This window comes from Phlebotomus papatasi, chromosome 1 (genome assembly GCF_024763615.1).
Source record: "Phlebotomus papatasi isolate M1 chromosome 1, Ppap_2.1, whole genome shotgun sequence".
Lineage (NCBI taxonomy): Eukaryota > Metazoa > Arthropoda > Insecta > Diptera > Psychodidae > Phlebotomus > Phlebotomus papatasi.
In genome coordinates this window covers 64,340,355-64,363,332 of record NC_077222.1, presented here as the reverse complement: position 1 = coordinate 64,363,332, position 22,978 = coordinate 64,340,355, and the positions used below count along the sequence as shown (strand labels likewise).

Here is a 22,978-nt window from a genome sequence, read left to right as displayed (position 1 = left end):
CACTCAAGGCGCGCAATAATCCACCCAAAATTGCAATGACATTAACGTTGTCAGGGAAAGGGACGCCATTTTCGAGGTGATTAACACTGACGCTCGATTCAGCATAATTTTCCACCGAATTTTGGGGCTTCGCTTGCATTGTTTCCTCATAATTGGACGCACTCTCAACACCTGAATCTGTGTCGGCTTTTTGATTGATATTTGGTAAGTTTTCAGGGGAGTCTCCAGCAGAAAAGCCCTTGGCGTCTTTTCTGCATTTTCCCGCCATCGGCAAACCCACGACAACTCTCTTGAAAATTTTTCGAATCTGCATCATCGATGCTGTGGGCGGAACTTCTTCCCCCATTTCACTCAGGATTTCACTCACTTCACTCATTTTTTCCAGGCTGGGAGCCAAGCTCAACCCCACACCTGAAGTTGTAGACTCCATTTCAATTCGAATTAAAACACTCAGAACAGCTTTTTACGTTTTTCTTTATTTCGTCCGCTCTCTTTGGCGTCCAACTCAAGTCTGTCTGTCCTTCGTTGTTCGTCCGTCTTCGTCTGTTATAAGCCATCTCGCGGCAATTATCCTAAGTATCGTCCGTCCCGTCTGACCACATGTCCAAAAAAATTTAAAGCTAAAAAAAATTAATAAAAGTTGATGAACTTGCTTAAAATTATAGTATTTTACTTATCTTCCCTTTCACTATTTTTTTATAATTTGGATTTCTAACATTTTTTAACTTGTGTCCATAAGTGTGTACATGAGCATCCATAAGTGTGTAAAAATGTCCAAAAGTGGAGAATTTGATATGATCAGAAGATCCAAATTATTTGGGGAGCTTAGGGGAATATTTTAATAAATTCGCTGGAGGTTATCGAAAGGAGCTATATTAAAGAACTTACACTTAAAATTTCATTTTATTTAGTCAAAAATAAAACGAATTACAAACCGTTATACTTACCCTTAATCTGTCCATATGTGTAGACTCGACCCTAGACTCTCTCAAATCTAGCATTTAATTCAAAATAATATCGAATTGAACAAAACCGACAATATCGATAATATACTAAAATTTTAATCCATTTTTCCTGATTTTGTGTTTATTTCAAAAGAGTTAATAAAAAATGAGGATAATATCGGGAGATAATGGATAATACATCAGCTTCTTAGTTTGTTGCTTTTTTTCAGCGCCCCAGGGATAGTCCAGGAAATGAAGACTCAAGATTCACATTTCTGGGGGCGATTCAAAGAAGTTCTGTGGAATGCGATCAATCATGGAATGAGTCCTACGTGTCCTACGTGATCTGGTCGATGCGGTAGAATTTTGCAGCTGAGCTCTTCTAATTCGACGAAGTTCTTTTTTGCTTAGGAGTTCGTAGTGAGGATTCATGATCTTTATTGCTTCTCTAAAGTAGATGTTATCAAACAATCTTAAAGAAGCGGGTGAGGAATAGAATGCTCTGGTAAGTTTTTCATCAATGTTTTTCTGAAATAAAAGAGAAAATTAATTAATACAAAAATATTAATATTATTTTAAAATTAAATGATATGATAAAGCATCTCAGCATCAGCATTGCGATTGTTCTTGAGGTCCTAATTTAAATCTAAATCCTATATTCCAAATACTTTCGCATTAGTCCAAGATCAAATAATGGTTTTCGCTATTTTGGAAAATTTCAAAAATTTTGGAAAACTTTTGGAACTTCCATTTTCAAAGTAACTTCATTTGATTGGTAAATTTGAGGTTATAATGACTCGTGACGTCGTGACAATGTCACGAAAATTACAGAATTCAAAACAACTTACCTTCTCTTCTGCAGACATTTTATATGTCGATTCTGAATCAGTAGATGAACCTTGGTCGGGAGCTTCTTCTAGATTTTGACTTTGAGACTCACTTACAGTGCCCGAAGTAGTATCATTTTTAGGAAATAAATCTGTGGAATCTGTGAAGATAAACTTTATATCAAGTGAAATTTAAGGAAAGCCTAGAATAGAAGGCCATAAAAGTATGTTTTCATAAAAAAATAAGAAATCTTATCTAACCAAATTCGGCTGCTCACATGTTAATTGTGTAACATTTTTACACATAACAACTTTAGAATATGACTCAGATTTAGAAAATAAACTTGTCTAGTTTTTACGATTAATATCTAAGGTGATTTCAGTTGAAATGAAAATCTCTTTTAAGTGTGTTTTCGGTCAAGGAAAATTGTTTCAAGAAAATTGTACACGGTGATGACCTATGTCGTATGAGAGAATAAAGGAGAAGAAAGAACAAAGGTCATCACCGTGTACAATTTTCTTGAAAATCTCTTTCCATTTGCTAAAACTTGGCATGAAATTTTCAGAGTTTTCAGAGTTCTTCAAATTTGAACTCCTCAAATTTGAATGACGGTTGCATTCAAAATATAAAATATGAGGTTATGTGAAAGAAATTTTGCATGGAGTTTGAATTAGAACTATTTTTCTCTGGTGTTTCCTCAATATTGTCGTATTTTATTAATTTCCTCAACAAATTCCACCTATTTAACAATAAATTCAATTGTTAAAATTCTCTAAAGTTATTTTCCAAAATTTAGGAAAACTGAATTTAACATGAATTCGGTTACGTTGTTGAAAATATTGTTCAAATTTGAGGAGTGAGAAATGTCATCTATAACCCCCCTAAATGTTCAAATTTGAGGAACTCTACTGTATTGATCAAAGTTGATTTTTTGCTGATCAATTTTGATTTTTTCTGCTTGTTTGTTTTGTGACATCGTTTTTATATAGAATTTTATACCTATTTACAAAACCTTAACCCTTTAACGACGAGACAGTTTTCGCTGACCGAAAATTAGCAATGAAAATGAAACCGATAAACAAAACTTGTAAAACATCTTACATAACCTTCGAAAAGCAAACAGTCTGATTTTGTGTATTTGTTGTCTCTATGAACGATAGGGACAAAAATAGCCCAAAAATTTAAGTAATTTTTCTGATGACACTAATGACTGACAATTTTCACTCTAATGAAAAATATTATGTTTGAGTATTGTAGTTTCTTTTTCCAAAACGGTTTTACATAAAAAAAAATTGGAAGTATAAAAAACAGTTTTCAATATATGAATTTAAAAATTCGTCATTTTTGAGCCTAAAAATTTACTATACAGTCAAGTGTACTATTCCGGGCGCTTCGCTATCTGGATCGTCTGGATCGTTTATGACTAAGCTAACCAGATAATCCACTTCAAATAGTATTTTTATTTTTATTTTCGTAATATAGTCACTACGACTACAGTAACATAAGATAACTATTCAAGTTTGAGAAAAAGCAAAAATAATATTTTTATCCATTAAATAAGTGAGTGTAATCGACTCATTTCAATATTGTGCCAGCTGGGTTCTTCACTAAAAATTTTCTAGCAGTGATATTTTCGCTAATGACAGCTACACAGTAAAAAAATGTGTTAAATTTTACTACTATAGTGCAAAATCGATCATTTTAGTTGTTTAATTTAAAAATGTTTAAAAAATGCACAATAATTTGGTAATTTATTGTCACGTGATTGAAAATTACCACTATTATAGTGGAAAAATTTTCAACAACGTTGTTTAATTTGAAAATGTGTAAAATTTTAACACTAATAGTGTGAAATCGGATAAATTAATTATTTAATTGCGATCTGTGTAAAATTTCTCACTATATAGTCATAAAAATTTTCAACAATGTTTTGTAATTTAAAACTGTTGAAAAATTCTAAAAATTACCACTATTATAGTATGATTATAGTTTTCACATTATTATAGTGTGAAAAAATACACAACTTTATGGTATTTTTGTCACATGATCAAAAATTAACACTATTATAGTTTGATCATTATTTTTCACACTATTATAGTGTGTAGCCTTGTGTATTTCAACCAAAGTTGTTGAATTTTTAAACAAAAGTTGTGTAAAAATTGTTGAATTTCTATTTAAGACATATACTTCAGTCGAGATGTTTTTCATTGTGCAAAGTAGAACATCAAATATTTATATGCATAATAAGTATATCGTGAAGATCCGAGCATCAGATGTAATTATCTCGCATTAGGGAGGATCTCGAGTACAGGAGAAAACACTACAAATGTCCAAAAATGCAAAAAAAACTAAAATAAACGAAATAAAATGAAAATTCAACAATTTTTGAGTTTACACACAAAAATTCAACAATTTTTGAATTCAACAACTGTAAATTCAACAACTTGAATTTCAACAACTTTAAATTAAACAATTTTAAATTAAATTGCTTTTTTAAAAATGCAATTTTTAATTTAAATTGCTTTTAAATTAAAAATTGCTTTTTTCCTTGTGAAAAAAGTATTTTAAATCCAAAGGTTTAATTAAAAGTGAATTAGTGAAAAGGCCACCCAATTAGTACATGCTGACTTATTTCAGTATTATCATTATTTTATAAATTTTCTTTAATATTTTTGATAATTTTTTTATACTATGTTTCTGAATGAAACAGTGAATAATTCTATGGATTTAGAAGAAGTAAAAAAGAATTTCATCAGTCCAAAAACAAGCGTTTAAGTCTCTTCGGAAAACGATCCAGTTACCCCCCTATAGTTATATAGCAAATAGCTAGAGGATTGCAAAAAATATTCTAGATTCCATCAACCTTCTACTTTACAATTACATACAAACATAAGAAAAAAATAACTTTAGTCAGGAAAAATTATTTTCTTTATGGGACACCGGTGTTCCAATCGTCCTTAAAGGGTTAAAACCTCCTAATCATCCGGGTCAGCTATCGTAAATGTGAGTGTACGCCAAATTTACACACTTTATATCAATGATGCAGATTAGATTATTTTATTCTCTTTAAAGTTACATAAGTAAAAAAAATCGTGTTAAAATTCATTGAACTGATTGAACCTCATGGAAAAGTGTTTCAAAAATAAGTCTTACCAGAAATAAATTTTTCTTACTTCTTTACTTCAATATTCATTCATAGAGTACAGAAAGTAGTCTTTTCCTGGCATTATGAGCCTCTTCATCTGTCATTTTGTTTAAAGCAACTCTTATAAAATTAGAGAAAGCTTCATTTATATTGTTACTTTCGTCTTTTTTCTTGAAAGTTTCATATTTTAACTTCTCTATTTTTTCGTGGACAGTTCTCATCGCTGAGGACACTGCAGCAGAGATTATTTTACTATTTTCCGTTGAAACTGGCAGGATCTTTCTCCTTTTGGGAGAAGGAGGACGTATCAAAAGGTTTTCGGAGGATCCTTCGTGATTCAAATCTTCATCATTCTGAATTACTGGAAGTGCGTTGTCACAATCTTGGGGAATGGCATATAGATGATCTGGATGAGCATTCTCGAGAGCGGGCTCTTTATAGTTCTGTTCCGAATTTGTATAGAATTTGTTATTGTCAATAACGGGAGTGTTCTCTACTATTCTATCAATAAATTGCATGCTAGGACATAAAGGCCGTTTTACCTCAAAGATTTCCTCAATTTCCATGCCACTAGAAGTCGATTCTTCGATTTCTTTCTTTAAATGAACATAATGTGTCTTCAAATTGTTGATTTTTTCTGATGTCATTTCTACAAAATGAAGATTAACAAATATACAATTACTAAATTTATAATTTTTAACTCACCTAATGAAATTAATGAAATCTCTATGCGAAAAAAATTATGTTTTTCCATATTTTATACCTATATAAAATACGCACAGCTCTCCGACAACCGAAAGATTGCGCTTTGTACTAAAAATGACAGATAAAAATGCATATTAAAGTTTTCGATAACTGTCTTTTGGTTGTCGAAGAGCTGAGTGTACAAGTTACTCAATATAAAATTATTAATAACACAATGATCTTTAAAACGATAACTTTGTTAATTTTCCACCACAACTACTAGCACAAACACTTTTGTGACTGGCAATATTTCGATAAAATGTTTTAAAATTCTGTCTAGTTCTTGCACTGTGAGAGAAATCCGAAAAAGTTAAAATAACATTCCGGAAATGTTAATTTTACCTTGCAGTATTAATCCGAAATCGGTGTAAATATTACGCTTTTTAGGTGTATTAGGGGTTAAAGTTACCCCTTTTCATGTTAATTTTACCCTTAAAAAGGTGTAAAATTAACATTAAAAAATGTTGATATATTTTTACACATAAAGTGTTAAAGTTATGAGGAAAAAAGTTTAATCGCATCCCCATTTTTTTCTCAGTGTGGACAGAGTCAAGTTCCTTTGAGATGAGATTTTTTATACAGTCGACTCTCTCTCAATTGGGAATTTTGGCAAAATGTCATCCGATTTATCGATAGATTTGGGCGTCAAAGCCTTTGTAAATTCCACAAAAAGCGCTCAATTATAAAGAATCACGATAAAATAGGAAGAACTACAGCGAATTTGAGCGAATTATCTTCATATTCTGCAAGCATTCTGAGGTTTCCCGTGAATAATCTAAACTACTATTGGCTTATCTGCGCTTATCACTGGTTTTGCTTTGTTTTAAAAACTCACAAGCATGGAATATTTGTAAAGTTCTCGATTAAAATTCTCTCTATACCTAGGGATTCTTACAGGTATGAGACTTCATTATGAAAAATATACTTTTTGGCCTTTAAATCTAGGTTCCCAGCTTAAACGTAAATTAAAAATTATTTGAACTTACCAGATCCTTTGTGTGCTTCCAGGTTTTGCTTAATCTCCTCTGGAATTTCTCTACATTTTTTGATGAGATGCTGTGTCATTCTCGTTGCATTTCTGTTGCAAGTCCATTGACAAAATTCGCAGATAACATGATCATCCGAATCTCCCACAGTTTTAAAAAAGTTATGACAAGAATTTTTTGGTTTGTTTTTTCTTGTATATTTCCACTTTTGGAAATCTTCTGTCTTCATATTTTCGGCCATTATTTGTACTATACTGTAAAAGAAAAGTTTTTTAGTAATAAAATGTCACAGAAAATAACTATAACAATGGAACAAAACACAATATTTTTTTTAATATGTATTTAAAAGAAAAATAGGGGAAAATCATTAATATTGTTTCGATTAATCTATAAATTCTTTTTTTTGTAGGAAGTTCTTTTTTTTATTGCTTAAATTGTGATAAGTGAGATGACTAGATCTAGATCTCACTCACTCTCATTCAAATGTCAAAAACATGTTTACAAACAAAATTTATTGTGCGTTGGTCATTACACTTGAAAAAAAATTTGCAACAGAACCTTAGGAAATACTTTTTCATTTACTTGCAGTAAAACTATATTATATTATTCCTTTCTTAGAAAACCGAGTCCCAATCCCAAGTCCCCAAGCGTAAAACTCTTTGATGATGCACGGAAATGTCAAAATATTTATGCCATACTTTTCGTACTGTAATTAGATTTTCTAAATGCTTTACTGTAATTTTTTAATGTGTGGGATATGTGGCCTGTCTAATCAAGTAATATTTACAATGTACAAACCTTGAATTTCCCACTTTCCTACAGTAAACACAGCAGAATGACAAAAGACGCACTTTCCACTTTTCACTACGCAATACTTTTTCTTCTATGGAATGTCACTTGTTTTTATTTCACCATATCTGACATGGTGAATATTCAAATATTTGATACGTTATTACACTGTTCGTGTGTCTCATCTATACAGTAAAAAATTGTGTGAGAAATAAAGTTGTGTATGGGAAAAGTTGTGTAATGTCACAAATATTTTGGTTATAAATTGTAAATTTACTATCATATTGTAGTACGACACTAGCATAATGTTAGTAAAATTCTGTTTGTGTAATGAAATTAGTGTATGGGAAAATTTGTGTGAGAATTGTCAAAATTTCGTTGTCACTATTGCAATTTTTCTAAGATTTTAGACATTTTTGCATTTCTAACTGTCTAGGTGTTTTCTAGAATCATTCATTGAATTCTTAAAATATGCCTCAGTCGTAAAAAATAAGGACTAATTATGTAATAACAGAAAACAGAGGAAACATGACGTAAATTAGAAAAAATGACGATGCAACTCTTAACCATTTGCTTAAGCAAGTTAGTGGCGCGGCCGGAAAATGCGCGACAATCAACGCAAAGGTTATGGGATCAAGTCTTAGACCCGCTCTTTATGTTTTTTTGGTTTTTTTTCTTACTTTAATACAGAGACTTTTCACAGATAATACACCTAAACCGAACAAAATTGCTCTACAATCAAAATTATAGACAGGACGCTGTTTTATAAAATACACAAATTGACAATGCTATCTCAGAATGACAAATTTTTAAGAGAGGAAGTTGGCGATGCTGCCTGTGTAATTTTTTTTTCGAAAAATGGAATATCTCGTTACCCGGACGTCGGATGACTACCAAATTTTCACCAGTTGCAAATCTCGGTTCCAGGAACAACATATTTCTCGGAGTAATAAAAGGCTAAGTCGACTTAGCATAATGTGGAATGGAGCCATCGATACGATAAATAAAAATAGAAATATGAAATTCTCTAATTCTGCTAGCAAAGTATGGTTTTGTTTACATAAATTTTCGCGTAACCTAAAAATTCCGAACAATATTTTTAGGCGGGTGCAAAAATATGAGATTTTTTTGTCCGGAAGCAGATTTTATTGCAAACTGTTTTATTTGAACGACAAATAAAACGATTTGATAAATTGTCTAATGGATTTTACACTCTTTTCTGATACCCAAAATACATTGGTAACTTTTTGAAGACCGCTAAGATACAGAATCGGTTTTACAATAATTGCCACAAACGTGACAAATAAATCAATTTGGGGCGTTTGCATTCTTATAATCCTCACTTTTATGCATAGATTGAAATGTTTTTCTTTTGTATTATTTTTTTTAGCGAATTAAGGTTATTGTTTATTCAAAGCCTCACAATTTTTATGTCTGTTATCACGACACTTGGTCATTTCTTGTCAGTGTTGCTATTTGACATTAAATGGCGCCATAAAAATCACTATTACAAATTGCTTTATTTGCTTCTCAAATAGAACAATTTGTATTATAATCTACTTCCGGACAAGAAATTCTGTCATTTTTCCACCTACTTAAGAATATTTTTCAAAATTTTTAAGTTACACGAAAATCAATTTTAACAAAACCTCAGTTTGCTTGAAGAATTAGAGAATGTTCATTGTGAAATGAGAGGGTCAATTTTTGAAACTCCCACTCGTATCCGCGTGTTCTTTAGCGGCCGAGAGAAGTCAACTCGCACTCGCACACCTTGCAAATTCAAATTCTTTTGTAACGACCGATAACGGCTCCTTTATATAAGACAATATTGGACAATATACACTCAGTCTCAGTCCCGGCATTAAGTCCTTCGGAATTATGCACCTGACGGAATTATGCACATACAATTATGCTAGTTTGCCTACCATTGGGAGTCAATTTATAAAATCATTTTTGAAATACGCCTGAATGTATACTATGTTGTGACGCGGGAAATTTAAAATCATTTTGCTACTTTTTCAGAATAAAACTTTAATTTCTTTTATTAAGTTTTGTTTTTTAAATATTCTAACCATTTATTGAAGAACTCTGACCAAAAAGTACACTGTTTTTTAATGCATTTTTTTTAAACAGTTGAATCTTTTTGTTTGAATTATTTTTACTCCGCGCAAAATTCGTTCTATGGCCGATTTACTCAAAAGCAAGCCCCTGCGGGTATGCAAATTTTCTCGGTGCGTAATGCGAATGCCATTTCGTGCGATTTTTTCGATCCCGAAAATGTGCATAATGCCGGGATCTACAGTAGACTCTCGCTCAATCGGCTCTTTCTCAATCGGGCGACTAATTTTGTTAACAATTTTCACATTTAATTATGAAGCTAATTTGCTTAAATTCGCTGTAGTTCTTCCTATTTTATCGTGATTCTTTGTAATTGAGCGCTTTTTGTGAAATTTACAAAGGTTTTGACACTCAATTCTATCGCTAAACCGGATGACATTTTGCCCCATATTCCCGATTGAGAGAGAGTTTACTGTAGTGTACTTTTGTTGCACATACTCAAGAATCTGCGGGGTGTGCAGACGTGCGAGTAAGATTTTCAAAATTTCTCCCTCAGTAATGCAAACGAGAAGATGCATTTTTTTTAATTCTTGATTTTTTTTCTGAAAATATTTTTTTTTTAAATCCATACCGTTTTTTGCAGTGTACTAGAAAATTTGTTAACGTAAAATTTGTATAATCTTCAGGGTGGTAAATGTTGTTTTTGTTTTTGAGAAAACGTGTGTTTTGATTTGGAAAAAGTAGTGAAAATTTCGTGAAATATGTCCACAAATGTTCAGATTCGTCTGGCCAGGGATAGAGTTGACAATGAGCTGTTATCTAGTGATAAGACTCCTCGACTCTACACACCTGGAGAGGTGATAACAGCCCAACATGGATATATGAGGTTAGGTTTATAGTTGCGCGCGGGCTGTGCCTGGTCAGGACTTTCTTCTAATTGTCGGGATTTTTGCAGAGGTCATGGGACTTATATGGAAGGGGATGACATCAAAGCCTCGGTGGCTGGTGTTATGGAAAAAGTCAATAAGTTGATTTGCATAAAACCCTTGAAAAGCCGGTATGTGGGAGAGATTGGAGATGTTGTTGTGGCCAGAGTCACGGAAGTTCAGCAGAAACGTTGGAAAGTGGATACAAATGCTCGACTGGACTCTGTGTTGCTGCTGTCTTCGGTAAATCTTCCAGGAGGTGAACTCCGGCGACGTGGAGTTGAGGATGAACAAATGATGAGGAAGTATCTGCAGGAGGGTGATCTCATTTCGGCCGAAGTTCAGAGCATTTACCAGGATGGGAGTTTGTCATTGCATACGAGGAGTCTCAAGTATGGCAAACTGTCTCAAGGGGTTCTTGTGAAGGTATTTCCATCGTTGGTTAAACGTTGCAAGACTCACTTCCACAATCTCGCCTGTGGAGCTACAGTGATCCTGGGAAATAACGGATTCATCTGGATAGCTCCCACATCGGCTGCCGAGGGGGAAGATGATGGGGGATTTAATCAAAATCTTCAGGAAGCTGTAAGTAAGACTGATAGGGAAGTTATTGCACGACTCAGGAATGTCATCAATGCTCTGGCCAGTTCCAAGTTAATGCTCTATGATACGAGTATCCAGTATGCCTTCGAGGCATCCCTCAAGTATGAAGTTCACGAACTACTCAGCCAAGAAGCAATGTTCGATGTTGCCTTCCTCACGCAACATCGTCTCAAACTTCATGAAGATTGACCTCATTCCCAGTTCATTTTACAGCTTCTCCGGGCATTTAGCACACTGACACATACAAAACAATGTTGGAGAATAAATAGAATAAACAATAAAATGGTCTTATCTGGTTTCTTTTTTGCGCTAAGACGCTATAAGACAATATTTTTTATTTGCCGTTCCCTCTCTCCATGTATCCGGAGTCGTCCGGCAAGGTCAGATTAATCGGGTTTGAGAGGAATACTCAAGTGATATTGATTTGTTTTTTTGACGATACATGGAAAAAATCTGGCAAGCCGATAAGACGCGTACTGAGTGCATTTCAGGGATTTTGAAAAGCCTGGTAAATTCAGAAGAGTCAGTTGAAGTGAATCTGTGAAGTGGTAAAATGGTTACAGTGGTGGCTTCTTTTGAGAATCTCCTGGACACAGCTCAGGATGTCTTTCAGAGGCAATTTAAGACATCTCCGGATGTTATAGCTTGTGCTCCTGGACGAGTTAATTTGATAGGAGAGCATATCGACTACAATGATGGTTTTGTTCTGCCCATGGTGAGTACTTCCGGGATTTTTGAAGCTGATCTCCATGAAATTTATTATCAAAACTCTCTCAAAAGGCCCTTCCTATGGTCACTTTGATTCTCGGAGCGAGAAATACCACGGATTCCCAGGTGAATCTTGTGACGTGTTGCGAGGGTGTCGATGAGCCACGTCGGTGCTCTTTTGACAGTACTAACGTGTCCAAGGGGACTCCTCAGTGGGCCAATTACGTTAAAGGGGTCTGCCATCATTTCCCGCACAAAATTCCCGGATTCAATGCGGTGATTGTGACAAATGTTCCAGTGGGTGGTGGCTTGTCCAGTAGTGCAGCTCTTGAAGTGGCCACAATCACCTTCCTGGAAGGTATTACGGGACACCGTGTGGCATCTGGAGCCGGCAAGGCGATCATTTGTCAGCAGGCAGAGCATACATTTGCCGGAATGCCATGTGGTATCATGGATCAATTGATTTCTGTCATGGGCAGGGAGAAACATGCCCTCCTAATTGACTGCCAGTGAGTACACATTTGAGGAAGACATGCTATCAAATGCAGAATAATTACAGAGTGTTCCCTCTTGTCCCAATGGCAGGAATGTCTCAGTGCAGCAGATACCCCTGATGAGTGATGAACTCGTTCTCCTCATTTGCAATTCCAATGTAAAGCATGAATTGTCCTCGAGTGAGTATCCAACAAGGCGAAGACAATGCACTGAGGCACTAGCCGCTATGGGGCTGTCCAGCTATCGAGATGCCAAATCTCCAGAGTGTCTCAAAGGTGAGTGGATTTTTTTATTTTTAAAAAGGATTGAGAATCAGAAACTGACTCAACATAAAAAATCCCATATATTTTCATCTCTATATCGTCTTGTATAGGAATCTCTAAGTAGGGGGTAGTGGGGCACCTTTAACTCTTTCGCGTCACACTTTTATTCAGCAGATGAATTCATGTAAAATTGAGTTTTTCCTAATGGTTTATGATCAAATATAATAGTTCAGAGAGGAAGAAAATTTTCCATTGCGTGAAAACTCGGAAAAACCCTGGGTCATATATGACCCTATTGTCCTCAAGGGAAGTAATCCATACCATTTTCAAAATCTATATCACGGGCTTTTTACGAGTTTTTTTTGCTTGAAGTTATTAATTTGGCCAAAACCATGGCAAACTGGATTGTTTTGATGAACAATATTCCTCAGGTGTTCAAGGAGTCTTCCTGGTAATCCCTTGAACAGTCTCTGTCACAATATTTTGAGTGGTATTTGGCAAAAATAAACTTGTCCACATATTTATTCACACACAATACAATTGTACAATATGAGACGCTTGCAGAATACTCTAAAATATTGCAAAATATGTTATAATTCGTCAGATATAAGATGAAATGTCCAGGAGCAAGATGTCCCAGCTGCATGTCACAAAGAAAAACAATGTCCCAACTACATTTCCCTATAGGTTTGGGACGAAAACACTGTTACCCTTGCCGACAATAGGGTCATATATGACCCGGAAAATTCTATGCGCTTTTCTGGAAAATTGAGAGTAGTTTATTATATCAAAATATGCAATATACAATCTTTGGATATTCTATTTTGTGTTTCTAAAGAACTTTTTGCTGAAAAAAATAAATTAATATAAAAAATTTTGAAAAAGAAAAGTCATTTCACAAAGTCCGAAATTCGTGATTTTTGATCTCAAATATTTTCTTTTCCTGAATACCTGGAGTCTTGAGAAAATTAGCCAAGAATCTTACATCCTTCTATTATGATGTCGTGCACAAACCGATTGATTTAAATTAATGTAAATAGTCAAAGAAAATTGTTTTTTCCCCGGGTCATATATGACCCTAATGACGCGAAAGAGTGAATTCTGTTTAAAAATGGGTGAAAAAATCCAATTTCAAAGCTACCCCAAGTTCAAAGGCGCCTCACTTCCCTTGGAAGTTGTTTAGCCTCTAGGCGTGTCACAAATTGAAAAAAGTGGATTATATTAACTGCTTACGGCTCACCACCTTGATTTCGAGCAGTAAAATAATCATCATATCATAGAATTATAACTTTTTGAGAAAGCTATAAAATTCTCAAGAATTATTTTTTAATCAGAAACTAGATTTATGGTCTCGCTACAAAACTATTATACCAGACTCACTCACTAAAAGAAGAACAATATACGGTAGGCTCTCTCTCAATCGGGCATTTGGGGCAAAAAGTCATCCGGTTTATCGATAGATTTGGGCGTCAAGGTCATTGTAAATTTCACAAAAAGCGCTCAATTATAAAGAATCACGCTTAAGTGTCAATCTCTTTATTGAACGGATCGAATTGATGAAACTTTGAAAGTCTTAACTGCATTCAAAGAATTCCAATTTTTTCTTTGAATCATGTGTTTTGGTATTTCTTAAAATTGTCTTTTGGAATTTCTTTTATTTTTGGATATTGGGTTTTGGATATATTTATGAGGTAGCTCAGACGGATATTCAGTCCATAGACACCTATTACCGGAAAATTCTTCATATTGAGTTTTCGAATGTCAAAAGCCAACCATTTTTTGAAACTGTTCAATTTTTACTCGAATTGCTCAAATTTAATTTTTTAAGGTTTTGAAATTTTAACCGCGACTGCATTGGCTTTAATCGGTAAAGTACTGGTTAACTGATTTTTTTTTTTGAAAATATTGCTTCTTTGAGTGGATCTTTAAGCTTTTTATTACCCTTGAATCCCAAAATACCCTTGAATTCCGGTCTTCGATGAAGTAATAGTTCTCGACATTCTCTAGATCTAGAAGGATTTTTTTTGTCTTTTCTCCCTCCCCCACTGCTCTTTACCATTCTCTAACCCTTCCAATTTTTAAATAACATTTAATTTTTTTTTACAAAATTGAATCCTATTATCTCCCTGTTCTTTGACATGTTTTAAAGGTAGTTTGGGAGGACGTTTACCCATAAAACAGGTTTACGAACTGCAATCCTAGAGCTTAGCTATGTGGTTTAACTTTTGTAAATTTTAATTAGTCAAGTTTTTTTTTAGAAAATTATTAGGGGTAATGATTGATTAGATCATAAAACCAATATAATTGCTTCCTGAGGATTTTGGGAACTTGGGAAATTGGGCTAAGCCTTTAATCTAGACAAGTTTAGTCCAGTTCCCGAATGTCTCAAAATCCTAAATAACAAGCAATTTTAATGGTTTTCATATTGGGATAGATCACTTGCCTTTAATATCTAAACTTAATTCAAATTTTTTCCAAGTCTTGCTTGATAAGAAATTAGAGAAATTAAGCCAAATGTGGATAAATATTAATTCTGAAGCTTGTGATAAACACCTATGAGCGGAAATAATGAAAAAAAGATCAACTAGAGGGCTGAATTTTCACCCGATTTTCTCAAATTTGGATTTTTTGAAAAGCGTTCAAAATTTAAACTCGACTGCATCGGTTTTAATAAGTAATAAATCGGTTAAAGTGACGATACTGATACACATGATGTTTATGAAAATATATTTTTTACTGCTCGAACTCCACGGAGTATATATTCCCTCGATTTTTTCACCCCCCCCCCCCCAAATTTCAACTTTCCACTCCACGGAGACCACTTTCTCAAAAAATCTTCATGTTTCAGACGATTTTTGACTGAAAAATGTCGTTACGCTGTTTGTCTGTCGGTCCGTCTGTCCGTCCGGCTCTCGCCAGCTCTAGAGGCCAAACGGTTAGAGATAGAGACTTGGGACCTTCGGGGGACCCCCGCCCACCATAAGTCGACCCAACACTAAGAAAAAAAGAGGGTGCGATTAACTTTTTTTCCTCATAACTTTCACACTTTTTAGGTGTAAAAATATATCAACATTTTTTAATGTTAATTTTACAGCTTTTGAGGGTAAAATCAACATGAAAAAGGGTAACTTTAACCCCCAATACACCTAAAAAGGGTAATATTTGCACCGATTTCGGATCAATACTGCAGGGTAAAATTAACATTTCCGGAATGTTATTTTAACATTTTCGGATTTCTCTCAGTGAAGGATCCTTTAACATTCCCATCATTTTCCCCCACCCCTCCCCTTCCCCTCCAAAATTATGTTTCTTTGGGATTGCTCGACATATCTGCTTTGGATATCTTTGGATAAATTACTCTGGATAAGTTTTAGTTAGAGATTACCCATGCGAACATTTTGTCCATATACGAAAATACCGTTGAATCATTCCTGATAACGGTATTTCAAGGTCAAAGGTTAAAAAGACACTAGAGAGCGCATTTATCAGGCAAATGGGGTCATATTTGGGGTCGTTGGAAAGGTCTTGGAATCTCCTATAAAACTAAACCGGTTCCAATTGGTTTTGAATCGGTAATGAACCGGTTCATACCGATAGAAAAAAAATCATCTGAAAATCAATCCTATTACTTTTAAAACTAGTTTGGGGGATCTTTTGAGAGATTTTTGAATCGGTTCAAATCGATTGAGAACCGGTAAACGATAAATGATGTGAAAGTACTTTTGCGGTATAGCATCTAAGTCACGAGTTCGAGCATCTCGCAAAGCCTGGGACGCTTTGCTACCCTTTTTTAACATTATTTTATAGTGTTTTTAAATCGGTAATAAACTGATATGCACCTAATAACCATGCAAAAATGTAATTCATGAATTTTTCATTTATTGAAGAGCACTTGTTTTTGTATTTTATCGCAATTATCAGAAGATTTCTACTTCATTTTGTCTGCTTTTAATAGGGCCATTACAGCCATTACGGCCATTACGATATCATTAAAAAATCGGTTCTTTAACGGCGTTATCACACTTGCGCATTAAAATTTTAATATGATTCACATTAATTGTCGCTTGTGAGCGTCCGAATATGTTATTTGTGTCTTTGAGTCACTTAATATTTGGGGTTTTTCTATTTATTGATAAAGAAGTGGACTTAGCCTGCAAAAATAAGTTTAAATTTACCAAAAGCATAAATATTTTTCACATTAAAAAATTAAAGAGAAAATCGCATTATTTTTTCGCATTAATGCTATAAATCAATTTATATCAAATTTTGCGGGCCAAGTCTACCTTTTTATCAACAAATAGATCAAATTTTGGATATAAAATGATTCAAATACACAAATTACACATTTGGACTCTCACCAGCGGAAATTAATGTGAATCATATTAAAATTTTAATATGCAAGTGTGATAACACAGTAAGACAAGTCTTTCTCAAGACGTCATCTTTTTGGATTTCTAGCCATCAAGGATCCAGTTCTCCTGAAGAGAGCTAGACATGTCGTCACAGAGATTAAACGTACTCAAGAAGCCGCTGAAGCTCTATCAAGAAAAGACTTTAGCACAATGGGGCGCCTAATGACGCAATCCCACAAATCTCTGAGAGAGGATTTTGAGGTTTCCTGCCCAGAGTTGGATCTTCTTGTAGACACTGCCGTCACTTGCGAGGGTGTTTTGGGTTCTAGGATGACTGGAGGGGGTTTTGGAGGATGTACTGTCACTCTGGTGAAGAAATCAAATGTTCAGAGTGTGATTGATCGTATTGCAGAAGTTTATTGCACATCCGGTGGTTCCCCAACCTTCTATCTAGCAACACCAAGTACTGGCGCCCGTTTGGTATCATCATGAAGTTCCAGGAAGCAAAAGTAGAGGAGGGGGAGTTAGGAGGAGTGTGTAGAACTTCAAGCTCCCCTTTCCTGATCGAATTACATTCCACAGTTGGAGAGACAGAGGAAAAAAAAAGAAAGAAAAGTGTTAAGAATCGTAAATCAATTTCACATTAAATTCAGTGGGAATTTAAATTTTTGTGCGTGTCAGTCGTTTGGATTGTAATTTGAGAAATTGGATTTCAAGTGCATTGTTGATGGGCGAAAAAAGTGATGGGGAGGAAGATTAATCGAATGGTATTCAATTTCCCTCTTTTACCCCTTCATTGCACACGCAAACAGCCATTGTGAGGAAAAAGGAAACGAAAAAAGACCAAGAAATTCTATAACTATTTATGAGAAGCGGAAACAAATGGGAGAAGATGAAATTCAATGAGACCTTTTTCTGAACAAATACCAATCGAGAAGGAAAGTTCTTGGAGGATTTTGGATGGATGGTGAGGAGGGAGGTGAAAAAATGAATTTCCATCTCGATTTCCATATATACTTGCGGAGATAATTTTTGCCAATATATCTCCTACCTCCTATAGCCCCATTTCCATCCGCTCTTTGGGTTTGTAATCAGTCTTCCAGAATGGTAAATGTGACAAAATCATGGAGTCATTCTCGTGATAAATTTTAACTTCATCCTACGGTCCTCTTTTTTATCACCTCCACATCGTCCCTGGGCAGATTGTTAATGCTGAATTTCACCAGCACAATACCGCAGAAATACAATTTCCGATAAATTTTTTTACCACTAAAATCCTCTCTAAAGAATCAGGAAGCTCCAGGGGAAATCAAAAGGGGCAAATCAATTGAAATATTTCAGTACCAATTGATTAAAACACTGTTCCTTTGTTTCAAGGTCATGAAGGTCTAAACTCTAATGATGCTATTTTCCATAAAGGTCAATTAGATCTTCTATTTTTGTTCTACGCCAAAACAAATACATTACCAGATAAATCTTGATTTGTAAATGAAAACTTCTTTTATTAAATCATAGTTCGCAAATTATCAAACAAATTATAAAATAACTGTTTAGTAAAATAAAATCAGTGATAAGCAATTGATGATATGCATATAGAGTTTTTGATTCAGTAAAAAATTATTTACTGCATTCAACCTTATCAATCAATGTGATAGAGATGCACAATGGTCCTAGCTAAAAATTATCACTTATTGAAATTTTTATGAGAAGTTTTGTACTGTCAATTTCGCCACAAGCTCCTTAATGTGTTTCACAGGTAAGATTTTTTAATCTTTTTATATGCTTTTAAATTTATATAAAAAACATTAAAATTTCTAAAAGCGCTTTTTCTGTAAATATTTATTTGAGTTTTTACTCTTAGCCTTTATTACTAAATATTCTTATTTTTCATTTTTTCATTGCGTGCAATGAAAGAGAGGCACAGGGGTATAGAATGGACTTCCTTTTGTCTGGCTGTACCCTACTTCGAACTCACAGTTGAACGTAAGAAATGGTTAGATTTAAGAGCAAAATTTGCACCGATTTAACCCTGAATTTCTTTATCATACGTGCACTGAGAAAAAAGAGGGTGAGATTACTTTTTTTCCTCGTAACTTTAACACTTTTTAGGTGTAAAAATATATCAATATTTTTAATGTTTATGTTACACCTCTTTAAGTGTAGAATTAACATGAAAAAGGGTAACTTTAACCGATTATACACCTAAAAAGCATAATATTTATACCGACTTCGAATCAATAATGCAGGCTAAAATTTACATTTCCGGAATGTTATTTTAACTTTTTTGGATTTCTCTCACTCAGTATGATAAAACGAAAACACAGATTTGAATCTTTGACCGCTTTGAAAGCTTAAGCAGTCTTCAGACTAGAGGTTTAAGCCTAGTTCCCAAAGGTCGCAAAATCTTAAATAGCGAGCTCTTTTATTGCTTTTTGAAAACCTACAGTCGTTTATCTTTAATAATCCAATCCTAAGTTAAATTTTTCCAAAAGTTCATGATTGTGATAAGACATCAGAGCAATTAAGCCATATAATTAAGCCTTAGGTCTGAAGCCCGTATTACAATAATAAATTTGTGGCTCGTTTCAGATTTTACGATTGATCTTCTCGGTAAAACGAGGAAGCTTGGTTAACAGTCGTATAAATCAAATACACGATCATTGTAAGATAATTTTCATTTAACATCGTTGTGTTTGATATTTCATACAAATTGTTTAGCAGATGAAAGTGGTGATCGCGCCACCATGAACTCCTAAAGGAGTATCTACATATTATTATATTATCATATTATTGTGAAGTCGGCGGCGGCCGCCGCTCGATCTCTAACCGTAAAACTTTTGTCTGCAGTTACTGTTCAATTTGTCTGCCTGCAAATCATATTTCTCTTATATTTGTAAAGCTCGAGTGAATAAATTATTATTAGGGTAAATGTCCTAATTCAAAACCATTTCCAGACGTTTTAACTTTGACAGAAGATTCAACACATTAAGTTAATATTTTTCTGAAGAAAATTACATAAATTTGCTCCTTAACTCTTCTAGAATGTTACTGTTTAGTGAATAAATACAAGAAAAATACGCGAGTGTAAAATGCTTCTATTGGAAACAAATTAATCCAAAATGGAGACAAGGGAAATTTTCTAATTGGAGACAAACAGTGTAAGTGAAACCGCGACGAAAGGCTTCCAAAACCTTGTTGAGTTTCTCTTGAGTGCAGGATTTGTTCTTATTCTTGGTCTTTTCTCCTTTCCGATCTAAAACAATAAGAAAATCTCTCCAAAAAATCATATTTCCGGTATTTCCAATTGAAGCATTTGCAGACTTTTTAGAAAAACCCTTTTTGTTCACGAAATAGGTAATTATTTCAGTTGAAAACTTCATGTACCGTTAACAATAAAGATTAGCACTTAATTTCACATAATTCTGCCAGAAATATTACATATAAGGGAAGAGCACCAGCGATCGGCAGTGTTCCTCGGATCGTCAGGTTATTATCAGATTTTTAAAGATTCAGGGAGATCACCTCCTTCCGGGGGCGTCAGTAGTGTTTCTCTTTTCAGGGACACGAAAAACACAGGATTCTTTGCCAAAGCTTTCGACGCTGCAGTGCGCCTTCCTCAGTGGTCAAACTGTGATATTGTCTCTGAAAATTGTCTTTAAGAACATCTCCACTACTCCTAATGAGGGTACACAGGGAATTTTGGGATATCTCTGTGGGAGCACTTTTCTGGACATTGGTCAGTTGGCCTCTGACCAATGTCCAGAAAAGTGCTCCCACAGAGATATCCCAAAATTCCCTGTGTACCCTCATTAGGAGTAGTGGAGATGTTCTTAAAGACAATTTTCAGAGACAATATCACAGTTTGACCACTGAGGAAGGCGCACTGCAGCGTCGAAAGCTTTGGCAAAGAATCCTGTGTTTTTCGTGTCCCTGAAAAGAGAAACACTACTGACGCCCCCGGAAGGAGGTGATCTCCCTGAATCTTTAAAATTCTACATAACGTCAGTTACCACTTGAATGTTATTATCAGACTGTCGCACCAATTCAAATGAATTTTTAAAAATTAATGGCTATTTTTTACAATTTAACTCTCACAAAAATACAGTGCATTAGCTCAGATTTAATTTATAAAACCAATTTTCCGTGAGACACCTGAATAAATTTGTGACGATCCGAGGTACAGTGTACATAGTTGCAATTACATCTATTTTTTATTAATTTATTGTAAGAATTTAAAATTCAAATACGCAGATATTGTTAAATGGATCACTAATATACCGATTAGCGTTCAGAAAAATACCAAATAGTATTTTGAGGCTTATATTTTCAACAAAATATCGAGCATGTCTCTTAACATTCCGATCCGGGGTACTCTTCCCTTATGTAAAAAAAAAGTAATAAAGAACAATCACCCTATTGTGTTTTTCATTAGAAAACATGGTTGATTGATGAAAAAATCATTGGTGAAAACGTACACTTTTAATTTTTCTGAGAAATTTATAAATTATAATGTTTGTGAATATGAATGGATTTTCGCTTTATTTGGAGCAAAATTAACTAAATAATGAAACTGAGGTATAGAAAATATATAAATAAAAATTTAGTACTGTATTTATCATGTAAAAAAATGATGTTTCCATTTGGAGTACACAGAAAAAAATATTTTGTAAAAATGTTCGTAAATGTTTGTGAATTTTTATGGGGGAGTTACAAAATGCTCATGAATCGTATAACCCACAAACAAGTTCGTAAAAGTTTGTAATTTTTCACAAACATTGTTCGTAACATGATCAGTTGACGAACATTTTTTGTACTTTTACAAACATTTGTTTGTAAATGTTCGTAAATACACAAAAAAATGTTAGTAAAATTTTGTCATTTGTTCGTAAATGTTCGTAAAATGTTCGACAGGAAAGCAATCATTTACGAACGAATGACAAAATTTTACGAATATTTTTGACGAATTTTAATTTTTGCTAACCAATTTTATTGCTCATTTATATTTTGCTTTAAAAATCGAAATGACCAATCAAATATATCTTTTGGTCAGTAACCCCAGTAACTATAATTTTAAACACTAAAGAAATTGATTAGAAATCACTGTAAAATTTAAAATATGTTTGACTTGTAAAGGTGATTCATAACTGCTTAATTTATTTGTTTAACTCCCTGAACTCGAAAAGAGAGCAGTTTTATTTTTACTATATTTACGCAGAAAATATTACGATATTTTTTCTAGCCAATTAATGTGTTACAGAGGAAAATTTGCTAAAATTTTAACCAAAATATTGAAACTATGATTTTTCTTTTGCAGAAATCCACTTCAGGTATGTACAAGATATTTTCAATATGCATAGCCTTTCTATGAAGCAATAATAATTCAAAATTATATGCGCTCAGGATGAGAGGAGATTAAATTAATTTTCTATTCTATCTTTTTTATGCTCGAGTAATTTTTACATGGCTCCAATCTCGATTGTACAAATTACTTCTAAATGATTTCCCTCGTGGGAAAACATTTTCATTTTATGGGGAAATGTCTTTTCTCATCTTTTTTTGTGTGATGCCACAGGCGTGTATAGAAAATAAAATGGGCAAAAGGGGGTGATTCTCTTGATCTGGGTGAAGAAAAGAGAAATTGAGGACAAACAATGGTACAAATAGTGAGTGATCGATTTTGATTGTTGTGCAATTTTTAGTGTTTGTGAACAATAAAAGAACATTGAGAAAAGGGATGAATTTTGGGGCGGAAATTCTTGAGATTCTTCTCATAAACAGAATATATACCATATTACCATTTTAACGATGTGGAAATTTGATGGTCACATCAACATTTTCCTGCTTTGGACAATAAGTATAGGGATAAATTTCATATTTTATCCAAGGGGTTGAGGGTTTTGCCTCCAAAAAAAGCCCTCTTGTCATTGAATTTCTTCATTTTACCATCAACTTTCTTATCTCATTCTTCAGTTTCTTTGTTGTCTCTGGATCTCGTCAAAAACAGAGACTGCCGAGGAGGGCTGCGGTGAATAATAGATGATGAAATTACATTTATATCACTTATATATCTAGTCTAGATAAGAGAAATAATAATAAAAAGTATAAAATTATAATACAAATTTTTTGAATCATGTTCT

General features: G+C 33.9%; 3 protein-coding genes across 3 annotated transcripts; 2 read left to right on the top strand and 1 right to left on the bottom strand.

Moving 5' to 3' along the window:
* Nucleotides 1-1,068: 1,068 nt before the first annotated feature.
* Nucleotides 1,069-7,528, bottom strand: LOC129800013 (uncharacterized). Its single transcript, XM_055844361.1, has 4 exons — nucleotides 7,446-7,528; nucleotides 6,648-6,901; nucleotides 1,793-1,932; nucleotides 1,069-1,472 (listed from the first exon to the last, which is right to left on the bottom strand). The coding sequence occupies exons 2-4, from the start codon at nucleotides 6,886-6,888 to the stop codon at nucleotides 1,212-1,214; spliced, it is 642 nt and encodes a 213-aa protein (XP_055700336.1). The 5' UTR covers nucleotides 6,889-6,901; nucleotides 7,446-7,528; the 3' UTR covers nucleotides 1,069-1,211.
* A 2,633-nt stretch (nucleotides 7,529-10,161) lies between these two features.
* On the top strand, nucleotides 10,162-11,346 carry LOC129800011 (exosome complex component RRP4). Its single transcript, XM_055844359.1, has 2 exons — nucleotides 10,162-10,380; nucleotides 10,450-11,346. The coding sequence occupies exons 1-2, from the start codon at nucleotides 10,256-10,258 to the stop codon at nucleotides 11,210-11,212; spliced, it is 888 nt and encodes a 295-aa protein (XP_055700334.1). The 5' UTR covers nucleotides 10,162-10,255; the 3' UTR covers nucleotides 11,213-11,346.
* A 60-nt stretch (nucleotides 11,347-11,406) lies between these two features.
* LOC129800005 (galactokinase-like) lies at nucleotides 11,407-17,506 on the top strand. Its single transcript, XM_055844352.1, has 4 exons — nucleotides 11,407-11,738; nucleotides 11,804-12,240; nucleotides 12,317-12,501; nucleotides 16,948-17,506. The coding sequence occupies exons 1-4, from the start codon at nucleotides 11,577-11,579 to the stop codon at nucleotides 17,331-17,333; spliced, it is 1,170 nt and encodes a 389-aa protein (XP_055700327.1). The 5' UTR covers nucleotides 11,407-11,576; the 3' UTR covers nucleotides 17,334-17,506.
* Nucleotides 17,507-22,978: the final 5,472 nt, after the last annotated feature.

What these genes read in the sequence shown, in the direction of transcription:
- LOC129800013 (XM_055844361.1), bottom strand. Translation starts at nt 6,888, where the DNA reads ATGGCCGAAAATATGAAGACAGAAGATTTCCAAAAGTGGAAATATACA. An exon ending in GGAAGCACACAAAGGATCTG is followed by an intron (nt 1,933 to 6,647) that starts GTAAGTTCAAAT and finishes TTATCTTCACAG; the next exon opens with ATTCCACAGATTTATTTCCT. An exon ending in AAATGTCTGCAGAAGAGAAG is followed by an intron (nt 1,473 to 1,792) that starts GTAAGTTGTTTT and finishes CTTTTATTTCAG; the next exon opens with AAAAACATTGATGAAAAACT.
- LOC129800011 (XM_055844359.1), top strand. Translation starts at nt 10,256, where the DNA reads ATGTCCACAAATGTTCAGATTCGTCTGGCCAGGGATAGAGTTGACAAT. An exon ending in GCCCAACATGGATATATGAG is followed by an intron (nt 10,381 to 10,449) that starts GTTAGGTTTATA and finishes GGATTTTTGCAG; the next exon opens with AGGTCATGGGACTTATATGG.
- LOC129800005 (XM_055844352.1), top strand. Translation starts at nt 11,577, where the DNA reads ATGGTTACAGTGGTGGCTTCTTTTGAGAATCTCCTGGACACAGCTCAG. An exon ending in ATGGTTTTGTTCTGCCCATG is followed by an intron (nt 11,739 to 11,803) that starts GTGAGTACTTCC and finishes CTCTCTCAAAAG; the next exon opens with GCCCTTCCTATGGTCACTTT. An exon ending in GCCCTCCTAATTGACTGCCA is followed by an intron (nt 12,241 to 12,316) that starts GTGAGTACACAT and finishes TCCCAATGGCAG; the next exon opens with GAATGTCTCAGTGCAGCAGA.